This window comes from Dendrobates tinctorius, unplaced genomic scaffold, assembly GCF_039654945.1.
Source record: "Dendrobates tinctorius isolate UK_male_01 unplaced genomic scaffold, ASM3965494v1 ptg000019l, whole genome shotgun sequence".
NCBI classification, from domain to species: domain Eukaryota; kingdom Metazoa; phylum Chordata; class Amphibia; order Anura; family Dendrobatidae; genus Dendrobates; species Dendrobates tinctorius.
In genome coordinates, this window is record NW_027361687.1 from 72582311 (window position 1) to 72602766 (window position 20456).

Genomic DNA, 20456 nt, shown 5'->3' on the forward strand with positions numbered 1-20456 from the left:
CCATTTTTACCCATTTCCCTGTGTGAAAATGTAAAACTTGGGTCTAACAAATAATCTTGGTGGTAAAAATGTAAATTATTTTTTCTTCACTGCCCAATGGTATAAAATTCTGACACAATTGTTGTGTGAATATGATCACTGCACCCCTAGATGAATTCATTTAGAGGTGTAGTTTGTAAAATGAGGTAACTTATGGGGGAGAGGACTGCTATTGTGGCACCTCAGGAACTCTGCCAATGTGACATGGCACCCTCAAACCAGTGCAGAAAAATATGCACTGTAATATGTCCTTCCCTTTGCACTGTGCCTCAAAAGTAGTTTTCGTCCACATATGGGGTATCGGTGAACTCAGGAGAAATTGCATAACACATTTTGGGGACCATTTTCTCCTGTTACCTGTATGAAAATACAAAATTTGGAGCTAAAAATTATTTTTGTGGGAAAAATGTGATTTTTTTTTTTTAATTTCACAGCTCAACGTTGTAAACGTCTGTGAAGCACCTGGGGTTTCAAGGTACTTACCACACATCTAGATAAGTTTCCTGAGGGGTCTACTTTCCAAAATAGTGTCATTTGTGGGGGGTTTCCACTGATTAAGCACATCAGGAGCTCGCCAAATGCGACATGGCATCCGCTAATTATTCCAGCAAATTTTAAGTTCAAAAAGTCATAAAGTCAAATGGCGCTCCTTCTCTTCCGAGCCCTGCCGTGCACCCAAACAGTGGTTTTCTCTTACGTATGGTGTATCGGCATGCTCAGAAGAACTTGCACAACAAACCCTATGGTCCATTTTTTCCTGTTCCCCTTGTGAAAGTATAAAAAAATTGAGTCTAAAGGAAATCTTTTGTGAAAAAAAATTAAAAGTTTATTTTTCCCTGCCACATTTCATTAATTTCTGTGAAGCACCTGAAGGGTTAATAAACTTCTTGAGGGTATGTGCATATGTTGCGGATTTGCTGCAGATTCGCAGCGGATTTTCCCCTGCGGATACACTGCAGATCCGCAAATAATTTACAGTACAATGTTATTCTATGGAGAAAAAAAAACCCCTGTAACATGATGCGGAAAAATCCACATGGAAACGCAGCGTTTTTACACCCATTCCATTATAGGAATCCGCAGGTATAAAAACGCATGCCAAATCCACACAAAATCCACAGGAAATCCGCTTAAAATTCCATACAGGAATCCGCAACATGTGCACATACCCTGAATGTGGTTTTGAGTACCTTAAGGGGTGCAGTTTTTAGAATGGTGTCACCTTTGAGTATTTTCTGTCATATAGGTCCCTCAAAGTCACTTCAAATGTAATGTGGTCCCTAAAAAATGGTTTTGTAAATTTTGTTGTAAAAATGAGAAATCGCTGGTCAAACTTTTAACCTAGCAAAAAAAAAATTATATTTTAAAAATTGTGCTGATGTAAAGTTGACATGTGGGAAATGTAGACCCAATCAAATGAATGGGTTTGTGCACATGTCAGTGTGTTTCCATGGATCGTGTGTCCGTGGACAAAACACGCTGACATGTCCGTTTTTGCAGTCAGTATGGATGGCAAAACGTCCCACAAACGTGCACATGGAGAACACACATTGATGTCCTCCGTGTGACACGCATCGGCACCAGGGAAGAAGCGCTACAGTAAGCGCTGTTCCCAGGTGGCAGGTGCTGAAGCCGGCTGTCATCATTCTCCCCTGCTCTTCCAGCAAGCAGAGGAGAATGATGAGGGTTATCTTAAGGTCCGAACGACAGCAGGTGGGAGCTTTTGGGACTCTTACCCCATCATCCCACACCTGCTACTGCTAATAACAGTGACAGTAGGTTCGGATGATCGGGGTATGCCACAGCCCCCACCTGCTGTCGTTCGGACTTTAATATAACGCTCATCATTCTCCTCTGCTCGCTGGCAGAGCAGGAGAGAATGATGACAACCAGCTTCAGCACCTGCCGCAGGGGAACAGCGCTTACTGCAGCGCTTCTTCCCCGGTGGCTGTCCGTGTGGTATTGATGTGGCACATGGGTGTCACACTGTTGCCACACGTGTGCCACACGTAGTACACACATGGACATGGATATCTCTGGTACCGGCTTTTCCGGTACCGGAAATAAACGGACGTGTAAAAGAGGCCTTAAGGGCATAAATATTAAAAGTTTGAAATTTGAAAAATTTTCCAAATTTTCGCCAAATTTCTGATTTTTTCACAAACGTAAATCATATCAAATAAACTTTACCACTATCATGAAGTACAATATATCACAAAGAATAATCTCAGAATCACCAGGATCCCTTGAAGCGTTCCAGAGTTATGATCTCATAAAGTAAGTGTTCAGAATTGAAAAAAATTGGCCTGGTCAGGAAGGTGAAAACAGGCTTTGGGGTGAAGGGGTTAATAATTTTATAGGAAGAAAAAAATCTGACTTTTTATTTACCACTGGAATACAGTGTCATAGAAACACACTGCTGTGTACAGATGTATCTTTATGTATCAGTATAATCTGCCTCTGGGCTCAGAGCCTGTAATACAGCAAGTATAGAAAATCATTCCATATGTGTCAGTGTAGGATGTGGATCACAACTTAGGCCTCTTTCACACTTCAGTTTTTTGTCTTAGTTAAAATCCGCCAAAAAGGCGGAAAAGCGGATCCGTTCCTAACTGATGTGAACGGATGCCACAGGATCCGTTTTTTGACGGATCCAGAGAATGAACAATTTTAAAGGAACCGCTGGCTGGGAAGGGGAGAGAGAGAGAGAGAACATAGTAAAGAACCTATGAATTTTCCTTTTGGAAATAGTGGGGGAATTTTTATAAGAGTGAGTCTTGGTGAACAGACTGAAGGAGATGGTTGCCGGGCAGAGTAACAGGTGTACAAAGACACTGTACGGGACAGCAGGACAAGTATTCAGTAGCCTTTCTCTGTTGGGACACTGCCAGTGCAGTCAGGTTCCAAGTCTGCAATGTTAGAGCTCCTATATATAATACCGCTGTCATGCATTAGACCAGAGCAAAGACCACTATGTCATTTCTAATCCCTTCCCACTCACTATCGGTGTAAGTGGGTGTAGAATAGTTAGGTGTAAATATTTTACACTTAAGAGGAAAAGCATATTGCAGCAGAACACAAAACACAAAAATAGGTGAGTATTGTAGCATTTTGTATAGGTTTAGGTCAATCTGATTTTGCAGGAATATTATAAACCATGCATTGGAAGAAAAAAAAAAGTGAAACATTGATTTTTTATTGCTTCTTTCATTATTTTATGGCATTATTTTTTATAGATATTATTTATTTTTATCCTCCACTAGAGGTGTGCCCGATGCTATCACATCGGGACGGAAGTGTGTGTGCGTGGTGTGTGTGTGTGTGAGTACGTGTGTGTGTGTGTCCCGCAGCTGCCTTCCCACCCACCTCCATGCAGTCATAGCCGTCAGGAAAGAGGGTGGTTTGCGGCTTGTACTGGAGATGTGAGTACATGTGTGTATGTGAGTACGTGTGTGTGTGTATGTGAGTACATGTGTGTGTGTGTGTGTGTGTATGTGAGTACGTGTGTGTGTATGTGAGTACATGTGTGTGTCTATGTACGTGTGCGTGTGTACATGTGTGTGTGTGAGTACTCACATATACACACACACACACACTCACATATTCACACACACGTACTCACACACACGTACTCACACACGTATGTGTGTGTATGTGTGAGCACGTGTCTGTGAGTACGTGTGTGTGTATATGTGAGTACGTACGTACGTGTGTGTATGTGAGTACGTACATGTGTGTACGTACGTACGTGTGTGTGAACGTACGTGTGTGTACGTACGTGTGTATACGTGTGTACGTACACGTGTGTGTACGTACATGTGCGTACGTGTGTGTGCACGTACATGCGTGTGTGTGTACGTGTGTGTACATGTGGCGGCATGGCCAGCAGCGGCGGGTCCAGCGGCGGCGGTGCGGGGGGTTCATCGGTGGCAGGTCTGGTGGCGGCCAGCCGGCAGGAAAGACCGCGGCTTGCGGCCTGTGCACAGGCCGAAAGCCGCGGTCTTTCCTGCTGTCTGTGACTGAGGTGGGTGGGCAGGCAGCAACGGGTCCGGTGGGGGGGTCCGTCGGCGGCGGGTCCAGCAGCGGCAGCGGGGGGGTCCCTGCGGTGTCCCGACTCCCGCTGGTGGTACTGTGGAAGGGCCTGGTACCACCAGCGAGAGCCATTGAAATACCCATCACTTGGGTATTTCAATATGGCGGTCGGCGTACTTCCGGTCGACGCGGTGGTTTGTGGGATTTGGGGACATCCAGACGGAAGTGGATGACAGACAATTTAAGGCAATTATATATATAGATATACCAGGGTCCACTTAATTATTTAGGAGAGATACTTTCTTTATTTCTCGAGCTCCTCTGGCAATACTCAGAATATATTTCCCAATTTTGTTTGATCTACAGCATCATTAGTGATATTCACATACCAGACTAATTTATCAAAAACCCATTCATTGATTGTGTTTAATAAGAAATCATTAAGCTTCCTTTGATTGCTGTGACTTTGACTGACCATGTCTGGAACAATCCGTCCGCTCCGGGTCTTTCGGCCATCAGTGGTAGAGGTGGAAGCCGCTGTCATGGACACATTTTGCTAAAGAAGCCAAAGTAAAGACTTACTAGATATTATCATTTGTTGGAGAATACACAATAGCAGAAGCCAGTCACATAATACAACCCCTGGCAAAAATTATGCAATCAGCGGCCTTGGAGGATGTTCATTCAGCTGTTTAATTTTGTAGAAAAAAAACAGATCACAGACATTGCACAAAACTAAGGTAATTTCAAATGGCAACTTTCTGGCTTTAAGAAACACTAAAACACTAAAAGAAATCAAGAACAAAAATGTGGTAGTCAGTAATGGTTACTTTTTTAAACCAAGCATACGGGGAAAATTATGGAATCACTGAATTCTGAGGAATAAATTATAGAATCACCCTGTAAATTTTCATTCCAAAAACTAACACCTGCATCAAATTAGATTTGCTCGTTAGTCTGCATCTAAAAAGGAGTGAGCACACCTTGGACTGACATGAATCATGGCTCCAACAGGAGAGATGTCAATTGAAACAAAGGAGAGGGATTATCAAACTAGAGGGTAAATCATCACGCAATGTTGCAAAAGAAGTTAATTGTTCGCAGTCAGCTGTGTCTAAAATCTAGACCAAATACAAACAACATCGGAAGGTTGTTATAGGCAAACATACTTGTAGACCAAGGAAGACATCAAAGCGTCAAGACCGGAAACTTAAAGCAAATATGTCTCCAAAACAGGAAATGCACAACAAAACAAATGAGGAACGAATGGAAGGAAACTGGAGTCAACGTCTGTGACCAAACTAAGAAACCATCTAAAGGAAATGGGATTTACATACAGAAAAGCTAAACGAAAGCCATCATTAACACCTAAACAGAAAAAAACAAGGTTACAATGGGCTAAGGAAAAGCAATTGTAGATTGTGGATGACAGGATGAAAGTCATATTCAGTGATGAATCGCAAATCTGCATTGGGCAAGGTGATGATGCTGGAACTTTTGCTTGTTGCCGTTCCAATGAGATTTATAAAGATGACTGCCTGAAGAGAACATGCAAATTTCCACAGTCATGGATGACATGGGGCTGCATGTCAGGTAAAGGCACTGGGGAGATGGCTGTCATTACATCTTCAATAAATGCACAAGTTTATGTTGATATTTTGGACACTTTTCTTATCCCATCAATTGAAAGGATGTTTGGGAAGGATGAAATCATTTTTCAAGATGATAATGCTTCCTGCCATAGAGCAAAAACTATGAAAACATTCCTTGAAAAAAGACACATAAGGTTAATGTCATGGCCTGCAAATAGTCCGGATCTCAATCCAATTGAAAATCTTTGGTGGAAGTTGAAGAAAATGGTCCATGACAAGGCTCCAACCTGCAAAGCTGATCTGGCAACGGCAATCAGAGAAAGTTGGAGCCAGATCGATGAAGAGTACTGTTTGACACTCATTAAGTCCATGCCGCTGAGACTGCAAGCTGTTTTAAAAGCCAGAGGTGGTGCAACAAAATACTAGTGATGTGTTGGAGTGTTTTTTTGTTGGTTTGTTTTTCATGATTCCATAATTTTTCCTCAGAATTGAGTGATTCCAAATTTTTCCCCTATGCTTGGTTTAAAAAAGTAACCATTATTGACTACCACATTTTTTGTTCTTGATTTCTTTTAGTGTTTCTTAAAGCAAGAAAGTTGCCATTTGAAATGACTTTAGTTTTGTGCCATGTCTGTGATCTGCTTTTTTTCTACAAAATTAAACAACTGAATGAACAAGGCCGGTGATTCCATAATTTTTTGCCAGGGGTTGTAGTGCCAAGACAGCAGCCGTGAAGTAGTGAGGGGCTACGGCAAGCGCCCAGCTACCATGGAAATCCATGGGCACCTCGCAACCTCCCCACAGCTGGCACCTGAAATGGCATGACACCTCAATTGCACTCCTAAATGGCGCTCGCTTAGGCTAGTTTCACACTAGCGTTTATTCCACGCAGCTCACAGCGCCGCTAAGCCCCGCCCCCTGCCGACTCCCTGCCCGCCCCATCCGGTCATCGCCGCCTACTATCGCACATGGACGCTTGCGATCTGCGCACCCTATCTTTAGCATAGGGTGCGCAGATCGTGCGCTGGCCATGCGCTAGTAGGATTTTGGCATGCGCTGCGCACTTTTGAAGGTGCGCCTGTGTGCGCCGAACGCAGCATGTTGCATTTCGGCGCGCTCGGCGCACTTTCAAAAGTGCGCAGCGCACGCCAAAATCATACTAGCGCACGATCTGCGCACCCTATGCTAAAGATAGGGTGCGCAGATCGCAAGCGTCCATGTGCGATAGTAGGCGGCGATGACCGGATGGGGCAGGCAGGGAGCCGGGCTTAGCGGCGCCGTGCGCTGCGTGGAATAAACGCTAGTGTGAAACTAGCCTTACAGGTAAAACCGCAGCGATCAGACCAAAGCTAGCTCCAGTCACTGTGGATTTATTTATTTTTTAATTATGCTTTGTTTATATAGCGCAAACTTATTCTGCAGTGCTTTACATACATTATCATCACTGTCCCCAATGGGGCTCACAATCTAGATTCCCTATCAGTATGTTCTATGTTTGAGGAAACCCACGCAACATACAAACTCCTTGCAAATGTTGTCCTTGGTGGGATTTTAACCCAGGATCCCATGCTGCACTGCTAACCACTGATCCACCGTTTGCCCATTAGATGAAGGTGCCAGGTGTATGTTACAGCTCACCTCCCCTCCGCCTGTACAATGACTGATAACATCTCTATTGTAAGGTGGCCACCAGACAAGTAGACAAGTCCTTGACGGGAGATGTGTGTCATCACGGCTGTTAGCTGCAGTGATGTGAGCTTGGAAGTATGCTCCAGCACATATAGTGCTGAGAGAGTTATTTGGGCCATTCCAGGGCTGGGTTTTCCGAGCGGTCATAAGAGATGGGTGGGCATGACCGCTCACATATCCCAACCCCAGGGGCGTGGTTTGATAATAAAATGGAGGCCAGATGTCTCATACAATGTCTATGGCTGGAGGTGTGAAGACCTCCAGAGTGTGTTGTGAAAGACACTGACCTGAGCAGGCGGACCCGCAGTGCTTTATGGACTGTTTAGTTTCTGTTTGTTTTCACTTTGTACCGAAAAAAATGTTCATTTGTTTTGCCATCCAGAGGAGTTTATGCAGTTTCAATAAACTTGCTTGGACACTTCAGCAATACCGCTTCCTCTACCTACCTCAACTGCAGCCGAGTGAGTACAGATCCTAACACTATATACAGTAGATAACACAGAATCCACCATTCACAACAGTTGATGCCACGGCCCATCTTCTCCTCCTCCTGTACAATGACTGATAATACCTCTATATACAGTAGATAGCACAGAATCCACAATTCATAATAGATGACTTCACAGCTCACCTCCTTCATCCTCCTGTACAATTACTGTTAAAACCTCTATATATGGTCTACAACACAAGATCCACCATTCACAATAGGTAATGTCACAACTCACCTCCTCCTCGTGTTCAATGACTGATAACACTTCTATATACAGCAGATAACACAGTATCCAATATTCACAATAGGTGATATCACAGGTCACCTCCTCCTCCTGTACAATGACTAATAACACTGCTATATACAGTAGATAACACAGGATCCACCATTCATAATAGGTAATGTCATAGCTCACTTCTTTCTCCTCCTGTACAATGACTGATAACACATCTATATAAGTAACACCGGCATTCCTGCATGGTTGCCCTCCCTCCTCCTGGCAAGAATGCCAACATGCTCAGCGCCTCAACCACCCAGCTGTGTCCTCTGCTCCGGCTCCTGTGTCCCAGGGCCTTTGTATGCCTGTGCACGCTGCGAAGATCTCCTGGCAGCGAGCTCTCCCCGATTCTTAAAGGGGACTCTGGATGTGTCCCAAACCAACAGCTAGGATGTGCTAAGTATTTTAAGCACCTTCACCTGTAGGGAGGTGCCTGAACAGCATCAGTGCTTAGTTTGTCTGCCAGCTACTAAGTGCATTGTCGGGTCCCTGTTCTCGTAACCATCCTTTTACTCTGAAACTAAACCAGTTTTGCCTTCCTGAACCCATCTAGTCTGAACGAGCACCTGAACTTGTTACCCGTCCTGTCAATACCTGTACCAGAATCCACACTGTCTGAACCAGCACCAGTGTCTGTCCTGTCTAGGTCTCCCAAATCCGTACTGTCTGAACCAGGTTCAGTATCTGTCCCGCCTTAGTACCGGAGACTGCCCTGGAGTTGTATTTGGCGGCTACCTGCAGCTCAATTCTAACCTTACGATCAGAAGCTCTAGTGAAGACCAGGTATTCGCTTAGTTAAACCCTTCCAAGGTAAGCCCGACCCGTCGCTCAGTGGGTCCACACCCACCAGCGCGACAGTTTGCTCAGGCCATGGACCCCACTGACCCCAACACCCCTCCGCCATCTGAGTTATTCCAGGAGATTACCTATCAAAGAGGTCAGCAGGATAAAATCTTGGCCTACTTAGGTCTGTTAACTCCCGTTTAGACACCCTGACATTGGCTGCTTCATCTGCTCCAGCCCGAGTTGCAGCAGTGCAACGAATGCACCCGGAGGTGGTCCTCACCTATCTACTCCACCACAATATGATGGAGATCCCAAGCAATGCCGTTTGTTCATCAATCAGTGCAGTCCGGTTCCGAAACCCTGTCTTCCGAACTTGGCTAGAACAATGAGGTGGTGGTAACCGCCTTCTAGAAGGGCCTATCCGGAAGAATTAAAGACAGCCCCGCTACTCTAGATTATCTAATTTCCCTGGCTATCCTTATTGACCTCAAGTTCCAGGAACGCTCCAGAGAGATGGCACGCAAGAGAAAAATGCTATGCCTGGCTCCATCTTTCCAGAGGCCGCTCTTTCCTCAGCCGTCTGTGTCTCCAGTCTCGCCTGAACCTATGCAGGTTGACCGTGTAAAGCTGGATAAGCAACAGCAGGAGATCTGTTGAACCAAGGGATTGTGCTACTACTGTGGTAGCATGGGTCACCTTATCTGCTCTTGTCCTGAGAAATCGGGAAACGCTCAAGCCCAGACTTTGTTAGAGAAGCTACCCAAGGCAAAAGTAATTCCTCTCTACCATTGACTCTGTTCGTATCCATGTCAAGTGGAGACACCCGGTTCACTGAGACGATCCACCTAGATTCCGCATTGGTTGAAAACTTCATAGAGCAGGCTGTGGTGGATTGGCACCAGATTCCCATCTGAAGCCTTCAGAGTCCTTTAATGATGTCATCTGTCGATGGAAGGGCTGTATCTGAAGTCATTCAATTTGTTACTGAGCAGGCAGAGCTTTGGGTATGAATTCTGTATATGCAGAGAATCGCTTTCTATATGCTTCCTAGCCTGTCGCATTCTGTTTTTCTGGGCCTGGCATGGTTACGTCTCCACGAACTTGTCCTAGACTGGAGATCCAGTGAAGTGCCTCCTCAGGGACATTCTTGCTACGAGAAGTGTCTTTTCCCTATACGTCCAGTTAAGCTGACGGTGACTCCATCTAGCCTGCCGGGCTTGCTACCTGCTTACTGTTCGTATGCTGTCTTTGATAACAAAGAAGCAGAGACGTTACCTTTACACAGGCTGTATAATTGTCCCATTGATTTGCTCCCGGGATCTTCACTTTCTCGAGGCTGAATCTACCCTTTGTCTCAGGCTGAAACTAAAGCAATATCCGATTATATTACAGAAAATCTGGCAAGGGGATTCATCCAGAAGTCATCCTCACCGGCAGGATCTGGTTTCTTCTTTGTCAAGAAGAAGGATGGAACTCTCCGGCCTTGTATAGATTACAATGATTTCAACCAGAACATGATCAAAAACAAATATCCGTTGCCACTGATTCCGGAATTGTTTGATCATCTTAGAGGTGCCAAGATCTTCACCCAGCTCGACCTGAGAGGAGCATACAACCTAGCTCAAATAAGGATCTTTTAGGAAATGATAAACTAAACAAATGAACATATATTTCCCTATAAAATTCAATTTTATTTTGTCTCCATTAAAAAACACCAACCCAGTGAAAAACTGGTATATATAGAAAATACCATAAGATAAAAACCTAACCTAGAGGATACCCTACAATAGAACTAAGCTATATTCCTGCCTGGCCGTGGAGGTTGGTGTTTTTTAATGGAGACAAAATAAAATTGAATTTTATGGGGAGCATACAACCTAATCCACATACGCAAAGGAGATGAGTGGAAAACCACTTTCAACACCTGAGACTGTCACTACGAGTACCGTGTTATGCCATTTGGGCTCAGTGATGGCCCAGTTGTCTTCCAAGAATTCATGAATAACATCTTCAGAGATCGGTTTTTCTGGATGATATCTTAATCTTTTCTTCAGACCTGCCCGCTCATATAAGGAATGTTCTCCAGGTCTTGCAAAGATGTAGGGAGAATTGCCTGTACACCAAATTTAAAAAATGCATCTTTCAACAGTCCACTCTACGTTTCCTAGGCTATATAATTTTAGCCACGGTTTTGAAGATGGATCCTGAGAAGTTGTCTTCTATTCTCATTTGGCTGAGTCCAACTGGCGTTAAGGCAATTCAGCGATTTGCGAACTATTACAGCCAGTTTATTCCTCATTTCTCATTTCATACCGCTCCCATTTCAGCGATAATCTGCAAGGGCGAGCATCTGAGAATCTGGACTTTGAAGGCAGAGGATGCATTTCTCTCTCTAAGGGCAGAGACACACTGCCGTGTTTCTCGTGCGAGAATTGCATCGAAAAACTCATCGTAAAACTCGCACTGGCTATGGGCTCTCCTGACCTGAGCTTGACAGCTGCATAGTAATCCATCACGCTGTCATGCTCAGGTCAGGAGAGGTGCCGGCCAGACCGTGCAGTGCGATGTCATTATCCTGATTATCCCACGAGATATACGACAGTGTGACTCCAGCCTAATACAGGTCTTCTCTTCTGTTCCAGTACTACATAGTCCCAAGATCAGCAAACAATTCTTTCTGGACGTGAATGCTTCATTCTCTGGAGCAGGGGCAATTCTCATGCAGAAGTCTTCCTCTGGCTGAATGGTAACCTGGTTTTTCTTCTCCAAGGACTTCTCTGCCCCTGAACTAAACTACTTGACAGGCAATCGAGAGTAATTGGCAATTAAGATGCTCTAGAAGAATGGCATTATTTACTCAAGGGGCCAATCCATCCGGCTGTCATATACTCCGACTATAAGAACCTGGCCTACCTGCAGTCTACACAAAGGCAGAAACTGCACCAAGCAAGGTGGTTGCTGTTTTTTGCCATGAAAAAACTTGGCGACAAAAGACGCATGGATCACCATGTTTTCAGGCAGGAGATAAGGTGTGGCTCTCCTTTAATAACATCTGTCTCAAGATACGATCTCATAAGTTGGGTCCTCGCTTTATCTGTCCCTCAGTACATGTGCCTAACTCCTTCCACATATCTCTCCTCAAAGCAGTCGTCTTAATCCGCTTCTTCAAGGATCCTGGTTCTACTCCTGCACCAGTCAGCTCTGAGGATCTCTTTGAGAAGGAGAGCATCCTGGCAATGGATGATAGGCAAGACCTTTTTTCATGTGCATTGAAAAGGGTTTGTCCCTAAGAGAGATTGTCGGAGCCAAAGGAGAATATTCATGCCCCACTTCTTCTGGAAAGATTCCTTATGGGCTTGAAAAGGGGGCATACGGGGGGGGGGGAGTACTGCAATGCCAGCATCACTGCATGATTCCTGTCTGCTCACTGCCTCAACTGCCCAGTTGCTCCAGCTCCCATGTCCAAGGGCCTGTGCACGCCGCGCAGATCTCCTGGCAGCGCGCTAAGGGACCATGTGCTCTCTGCTTCTAAAAGAAGTAGCGCAAAGTCCTGATATATCCCCAACCAATAGCTGGGAGGTGCTAAGTATTTAAGGCACCTTCACCTGTAGGGAGGTGCCTGAGTAACATCAGTATATAATTGTCTGCAATATGCTAAGTCTGTTGTCAATTGTCAGGTCCCTGTTCTCGTTCCTGTCCTATTAATCTGGATCTCAACCAGTACTGCCTTACTCAACCTGACTAGTCTGAACCAGCACCTGATACTTACCTGTCCTTTCAATACCTGTGTGAAAATATGCACTGTCTGAACCAGCACCAGTGTACATGCTGTTTAGTGTTCTCGAATATGTAGTGTTTGAATCAGCATGAGTATCTGGTCCTGTCTTAGTACCGTGGATTGCCTTGGAGTGGCACCCAGCGGCTACCTGCAGCTCAAGCCTAACCTCACCATCAAAGGCTCTAGTGAAGACAAGGCAGTCGCTTAGTTGCAACCCTCCAGAGTAAACCTTGCCCGTGGTGCAGTGGGTCCACATCCACCAGCGTGACAGTATACAGGATCCACAATAGGTGATATCAAAGCTCACCTCCTCTTGCGTTTTTTTTCGCGGTATTTTAGCGCTAAAAAACGCATGCGTTTTTTTTCCTATACTTTGCATGGGATGCGCTTATGTGCGCATACACATGCGTTTGTATGCGTTTTTCCGCGCATGCGGTTTTTTGCGGTATGCGCTCGGGCGCACAAAATGCATCCTGTTGCATTTTTTGGGCGTCCGACTTGCCTCAAAAAAACGCATGCACGCGCAATGCGTTTTTTTTACAGCAAGACACCCATTATAAGTCTATGGGTGCGCATATGTGCGCATTGGCATGCTTATGTATGCGTTTTTTTGCGCATGCGTTTTTTTTTTACCATTAGTTGGACAATGGAATTTAGGGGTTTGGGTTAGAGTTAGGGTTAGTTAAGGGGGTTTAGGGCTAGGGTTAGGGTTAGCTAGGGTTTAGGGTTAGGGATAGGGTTAGGGTTAGTATGGTTTGGTTAAGGGTTAGGGTCAGGGTTAGGGTTAGGGTTAGTATGGTTTGGTTAAGGGTTAGGGTTAGGGTCAGGGTTAGGGTTAGGGTTAGGGTCAGGGTTAGGGTTAGCGTTAGGGTTAGGGTCAGGGTTAGGGTCAGGGTTAGTGTTAGGGTTAGGGTTAGGGTTAGTAAAGTCATGGTTTGGGTTAGTGTGAGGGGCCACCTAATGTTGGAAAAAAACGCAAACGCGGTAAAAACGCACTAAAAACGCATACAAACGCATAAAAACGCTGCGTTTTTTTCATGCATGCTCATAAAAATGCTTGAAAAAAACGCAGCATTTGTATGCGTTTGTATGCGTTTTTTCAATGCGTTTTTTTGCGGGAAAAACGCGCTGCAAAAAAAATCATGTGTGAAATTAGCCTAACACGTGTAAATACAGTGGATAGCATAGGATCCACCTTTCACAATAGGTAATGTCACAGCTCACCTCCTCCTCCCTTATAATGACAGATAACACCTCTATATATAACAGATAACACAGGACCCACCATTCACAATATGTGATGTTACAGCTTACCTCCTCCCCCTCCCTTCTCTATTACGTTTGTCCAATTCGGAGCATGCACCAAAGGCTTCAGTAGAAAAAACAGGGCCATTACTACTCTATACTAATACTAGGCATAGTAAAAATACATATATAAAAATATGTAAAAAATACATTTGGTATAAAAGCTGTGGGGGAACAAAAAGCGCACAAGACCATCATATCCTTTTAGCTAAAAAGGAAAATAAAAGGAAAGTGCTCACCTTAGCAGGTTGCAAGCAGGCGCAACTCCTATGAACACCTAATGATATCAGCTGCTGTTGCCTCCTGGCTGTGGGAGGATCTCCTCCAGCATAGTTGACCAGTTTGGATGATAACATGATATCAGGCTATGCTGCTATAATAAATAATCCTTGGGATCAAGATGAGTTAAACAGTTTGTATTTCCACAACGCGTCCCAACGCTGGATTAGCGTCTTTTTCAAGTAAAACAAAAACAATTGCAACCGAAAAAGGCGTTAGTTCAGCATTGAGACGTGTTGTGGAACTTCAAACCGTTTAACTCATCTTGGTCCCAAGGATTCTTTATTACAGCAGCGCAGCCTGATATTGTGTTATCATCCAAACTAAAAAATACATTTGACATAAAGTTGATTTGAACAATTAGTTATTTTCTGATGACATAAGATGATGGCACAGGCACCTGTGACTTCTGACTAGCTGTTTCCTCAAACTTCATGCTGTCATCTTCTTGGCAGATAAGGTTAAGTTCTAAGAATACAGAAATATAGCAGCAGATTACATAAGAGCCTTATATTGTTCAGCTCTGTGGGCTTTACAGAAAACCTTGGTGAAATATCTCTCGTGATAGCCCAGGCACTGGCATTACTACTGTGCAGTCCCCAACCCCAACAACAGTGCAGAGACAGCTGGCTGACATTAATGGGCACTACGGAGGGCTGGGATGGTCTGACCATGAGTTCTTGTAGAGTATTAAATACGCAAATAAACTGGGAGGAGACAAAGCACATAAACGGCATATAACAGCTGCTGCACAGATACCGGTCGAGAGGACGACCACTGGTATAAAGGAAAACGAAGGGAGGTATCACTTATGCGCTGCTGAGATGAAATAATCTTTTTAAACCTGTTCAAATAAATGTTTTGATTTTAAGAATTATTACATCTCAGCAGCGCATAAGTGGTACCTCCCTTCGTTTTCCTTGTACAGTATTGTTGTATTCCCTGGCCCCTACAGCAGCGCACAGACAGCTGGCTCACATTAGTGGACAGAAATAGTCTGTTCTTGTACAGTACTGTAGTATATAGAGACAATGATGTTCTCCTATGAAACCTGGGATACACATGCATGCCAATGTTAGTGCAATCAGCAGAGATTGGCACTCGCTGAGTATGGTGGGGCTCAGCTCTTGTATCCGCTTCATACATGAGGAACTAACATAGGCTGTCCCATTGAATCCTGCATTAGGAAGGGGTTAAAGCCCGTCAGTACTAGCCATTTCTATAGAGATTACTGCTCTGGCTAATAGAGAACGGTCCCTGATAGGAGAAGACTCTTCTATGACCTCTTTTGGGCGTTTCTTAAAGTGGTATTCTTATTTTTGTGAATGGGTCCTGTCACATAATGCTTTTAAATAGGGATGGGCGGACCTATGAATGTTCAAAAAGCACGAAGGAGGAACAGCATACAATCCGGGTGAAAAAAGTCAAATCGTTTATTCTGCCATCAGTACATCAGTACAACGTTTACTTGAAAAAGACCAAGTTATGGTTGAAACGTTGTACTGATGTCAGGGCCGGACTGGGACTAAAATTCAGCCCTGGCATTTGAAGTTACACAGGCCCACTAGTCACATGGTAACTATATAATATCTTTCAACACTTGTAGGTTACAAGAAGTGAGAGGAGATTAACATGACTATATAACATGTAGTCAGAGCTGTGCCCAGTATTTCAGCTCAGTCCTATTTATTGCTTTTAGGTACAGTACTCCTCCCAAAGCTCTGTCCCCTTTTGTACACACGGTGACAGAATTCCTGGCAGAACTGCTATCCATTGGGCAACCAGACCCCCGGGTCACAGCCGCCCCTATCGTACCTCCCAACTTTTGAAGAAGGGAAAGAGGGAGAAAGACAGCGGCGCTGCAAATTTTAGGCCACGCCCCGGCCACATCCATTTCGCAACTAGTCACACCCATGTCCACGTCCAACCGCACCCATTTAGCACTGCTGATCACACTGACTGGTACTGAGGGCACAGTAGCTGGCATTATGGGCACACTGACTGGCACTAAGGAAGAGAGAAAACAGAGAGAGAGAAAAAAGAAAACAGAGAGAGAAAGGAGAGCGAGAGAGAAAGAAAGAACAGCGAGAGAAAAAAGAAAGAACAGAGAGAGAAAGAGGGGAAAGAAAGAACAGAGATAGACAGAGAAAGAACAGAGAGAGAAAAGAAGTAAAGAAAAGAAAGAAAGAACAGAGAGAAGGAAAGAGAGGAAAGAAAAAGAAAGAAAGAGGGGAAAGAAAGAACAGAGAGAGAGAAAGAAAAAAGAAAGATTAGAGAGAGAAAGAAAGAACAGAGAGAGAGAAAGAAAATGAGGGAAAGACAGACCAGAGAATGAGAAAGAAAGAACAGAGAAAGAAAGAAAAAGAGAGAAATAAATAAAGAAAGATTCTATAAAGATACTATAGCAGCCCGGCTCCCATTGTAGTGCCCACCTGAGCCTCCCGATGCAGGACATATCATGATCCGCTCACATGGCCGGCATCCCCGATTCCAAGGCGATCCTGCTGTCTGCGCTGTCGGAGGAGGACATGGTGATGGATCTGAAGCATTCCTAGTTCCGTCACAATCTCCTCATGAAATTATCTAATTTCCAGTCAGCTTCCAGCATATCACTTCCGGTGGAACGTCATGTGTGAGTTTTAAAATGCTCCTCGGGGCTCTGTCGTGTACTCCTGTGTCCGTGGGAAAAGCCCGCTTTGTATGCTTCGTACACACTTGGCTCAGCTCCGTACATCCCGTACACATATGGCTCCACTCCGTACACATATGGCTCTGCTCCGTACACCCCATACACACGCGGCTCCGCTCCGTACACCAAGTACACACACGGCTCCGCTCCGTACACCCCGTACACACCCGGCTCCGCTCGGTACACCTTGTACACACGCGGCTCCTCTCCATACACGCGGCTCCGTTCTGTGCACCTCACACACACATGGATCCTCTCCGTACACCCCGTACACACACGGCTCCGCTCCGTACACCTCGTACACGCGCGGCTCCGCTCCGTACACCTTGTACACGTCCAGCTCCGCTCCGTACACCTCGTACACACGCGCCTCGCTCTGTACACCTCGTACACACGCGGCTCCGCTCCGTACACCTCGTACACACATGGCTCTGCTCCATACACCTCATACACACACAGCTCTGCTACATCCACACAGTAAACCCCTCCTGACTCCACACATACTTACCTCATCCAGCACCATGACAACCAGTACAGCAGAGTCCGGCTGTGTGCACAGGACCTGTGATGAGGTCGCAGGAGGGGCGGAGTCAGTGGTCACATGATCAGGGGTCTGGACAAAGGCTTCTGATCATGTGACCCCTGACTCCTCCCTTCCTGTGACCTCATCACAGGTCCTGTGTACAGAGAAGAGAGTAGGCAAGCGACGCTGTGAGTGGCTGCGGGGGGGGGGTGTCTCAAGCTAGGGCGAGGATGGGATGCATGGCGGCTTATCTCCCTGCAGTGCACGCAGAGGGCCGGCGGCAGGAACAACAGCCAGGCCAGTGGCTGCATCGGCTGGCAAGCGGCCAGATGTGCAGGCGCTGCCGCCTGCGGCCCACATGGCAGCGGCCCAGCGGGAAAATGCCAGGTTGGGCATATTACCAATCCAGGCCTGACTGATGTACTGATGGCAGAATAAACAATTTGACTTTTTTCACCCGGATTGGATGCTGTTCCTCCTTTGTGCTTTTTGTGAGTCATGTTACCTGCTGGGTCCCGGGACTTTTGGAGCGTGCATCCTATTGACTGATCTGTGTGCTGTTGGCTGCATCCATTTTGTTTCATTGCTATGAATGTTCAAGTCCATCGTGTTCAGCTGAACTTTATAAAAAAGTTTAGTTTAGGTACCAGAATGGTCCCAAACTTGATCCCGAACCCGGGCCCCAAATAGGGAGCCCAAACATCTGGCGGTTTCCAACTTGTCATCTGTGTGACAGTGTGGGAAACACTGGCTCTGACCAACGGTAACCTTACTGAAGTCATCGCTAGTCACAGCAGCTGGGTATCGTCGCTTCTACGCTGTCACACAGAGGACAGCGTGTAAGCCAGCAGCTGTGACCAGCAGTAACAAAGGTTACTACTGGTCAGGCATCGTCTCATGACTACTACTCTCATCATCGTACACATGCTCTCACTGATAGCATCAAGAGCAGGCAATGCTAATGACAGTATTCACCAGCTGGTGCCTGTGCATAGTAAGAAAGATGTCAGTGAAATATACTGTATAAGTAGTGCAGTGTGTGGGTAGCTTACTGTACATGTATTTAGCTAATAAAGAAATAAAAGAAAAAATGGCTTGGGGTCTCCCTTATTATCACCACCTGAGGGAAAGCAGACAGCTGGAGGCTGGTGTTATTATTCTGTGAAGGGGTCAATAATATGAAGTTTCTCAGGCTATTAATATTAGCTCACAGCTGTTTTTCCTTCACTTGTTATTAAAAAGGGGAGACGCTAAAAAAGATGATGTGGGGTCCCACCTATTTTTAATAACCAGCAAAGGCTAGGCAGACAACTGCGGGCTGATATTAATAGGCTAGGTACAGGCCATGGATATTGGCCCCATCCCAGGCTAATAATACCAGCCCTCATCCACCCGAGAAATGGCACATCCATTTCATGTGCAAATTCAGGCTCCTACCGCTTGACCTGGTGTGTTGGCAAGAAGGTATTTTGGGGTTGATGTTAGCGGTGTAATGTCCACTGACATCAAGCCCAGAGGTTAGCAATGGAGAGGCACCATTTCATGTGCAAATTCAGGCTCCTACCGCTTGACCTGGTGTGTTGGCAAGAAGGTATTTTGGGGTTGATGTCAGCGGTGTAATGGCCGCTGACTAGAGTTGAGCGATACCGTCCGATACTTCAAAGTATCGTATCGGATGGTATCGGCCGATCTTTAAAAAAAGTATCGGTATCGCCGATTCCGATACCGGAAGTCCCATTCAAGTCTATGGGACTTCCGGTATCGGAATAAGAAAAACCCTTTCCTGCCCTTGTACAGCCTCTCTGCGGTCTGTACGGGCCTTTCGGGGGGCTGTGCCGGCCTGCCAGGGGGTCTGTGCAGGCTCCGGTGGTCTGTGCCGGCCTGCCGGTGGTCTGTGCAGGCTCCGGGGGGCTGTGCCGGCCTGCCAGGGGGCTGTGCCGGCCTGCCGGGGGGCTGTGCCGGCCTGCCGGTGGTCTGTGCAGGCTCCGGGGGTCTGTGCAGGCATCGTCCGATGGGACTACAAGTCCCATCGGGCGATGCCTGCTACCATGACAGTGATTGACACATTAGCCAATGATGGGACAGTAGTAGTCCCATCATCCGGCTAATGTGTTAAATGTAAAAAAAAAAAAAAAAATTACATGCTACATACATACAACATGCATACTACATACTACATACATGCTACATTCATACTACATACTACATACATGCTACATTCATACTACATAAATACTACATGCAACATACATACTACATATATGCTACATGCATGCTACATACATACTGCATGCTACATACATACCACATATATACTACATACATACTACATGCATGCTACATGCATGCTACATGCTACATACATAACACATATATACTACATGCATGCTACATACATACTACATGCTACATACTACATATATACTACATGCATGCTACATACTACATGCTACATACATACTACATATATACTACATGCATGCTACATACATACTGCATGCTACATGCATGCTACATACATACTACATACATACTACATGCTACATACATACTACATATATACTACATACATACTACATACATACTACATGCATGCTACATGCATGCTACATACATACCACATACATAACACATATATACTACATGCATGCTACATACATACTACATGCTACATACATACCATATACATACTACATGCATGCTACATACATACTACATGCATGCTACATACATACTACATGCTACATACATACTACATATATACTACATGCATGCTACATACATACTACATGCTACATACATACTACATATATACTACATGCATGCTACATACTACATGCTACATACATACTACATATATACTACATGCATGCTACATACATACTACATGCTACATACATACTACATATATACTACATGCATGCTACATACTACATGCTACATACATACTACATATATACTACATGCATGCTACATA

At 45.1% G+C, this 20456-nt stretch overlaps 1 protein-coding gene across 1 annotated transcript in view; it reads right to left on the reverse strand.

Moving 5' to 3' along the window:
• HORMAD1 (HORMA domain containing 1) overlaps positions 1 to 20456 on the reverse strand; it is a 140140-nt gene that overhangs the window by 48725 nt on the left and 70959 nt on the right. The window contains exons 11-12 of the mRNA XM_073567236.1: positions 14668 to 14735; positions 4547 to 4627 (exon numbers count right to left, since the gene is read on the reverse strand). Coding sequence (XP_073423337.1) covers positions 4547 to 4627; positions 14668 to 14735 — 149 coding nt within the window. The remainder of the gene's footprint in view (positions 1 to 4546; positions 4628 to 14667; positions 14736 to 20456) is intronic.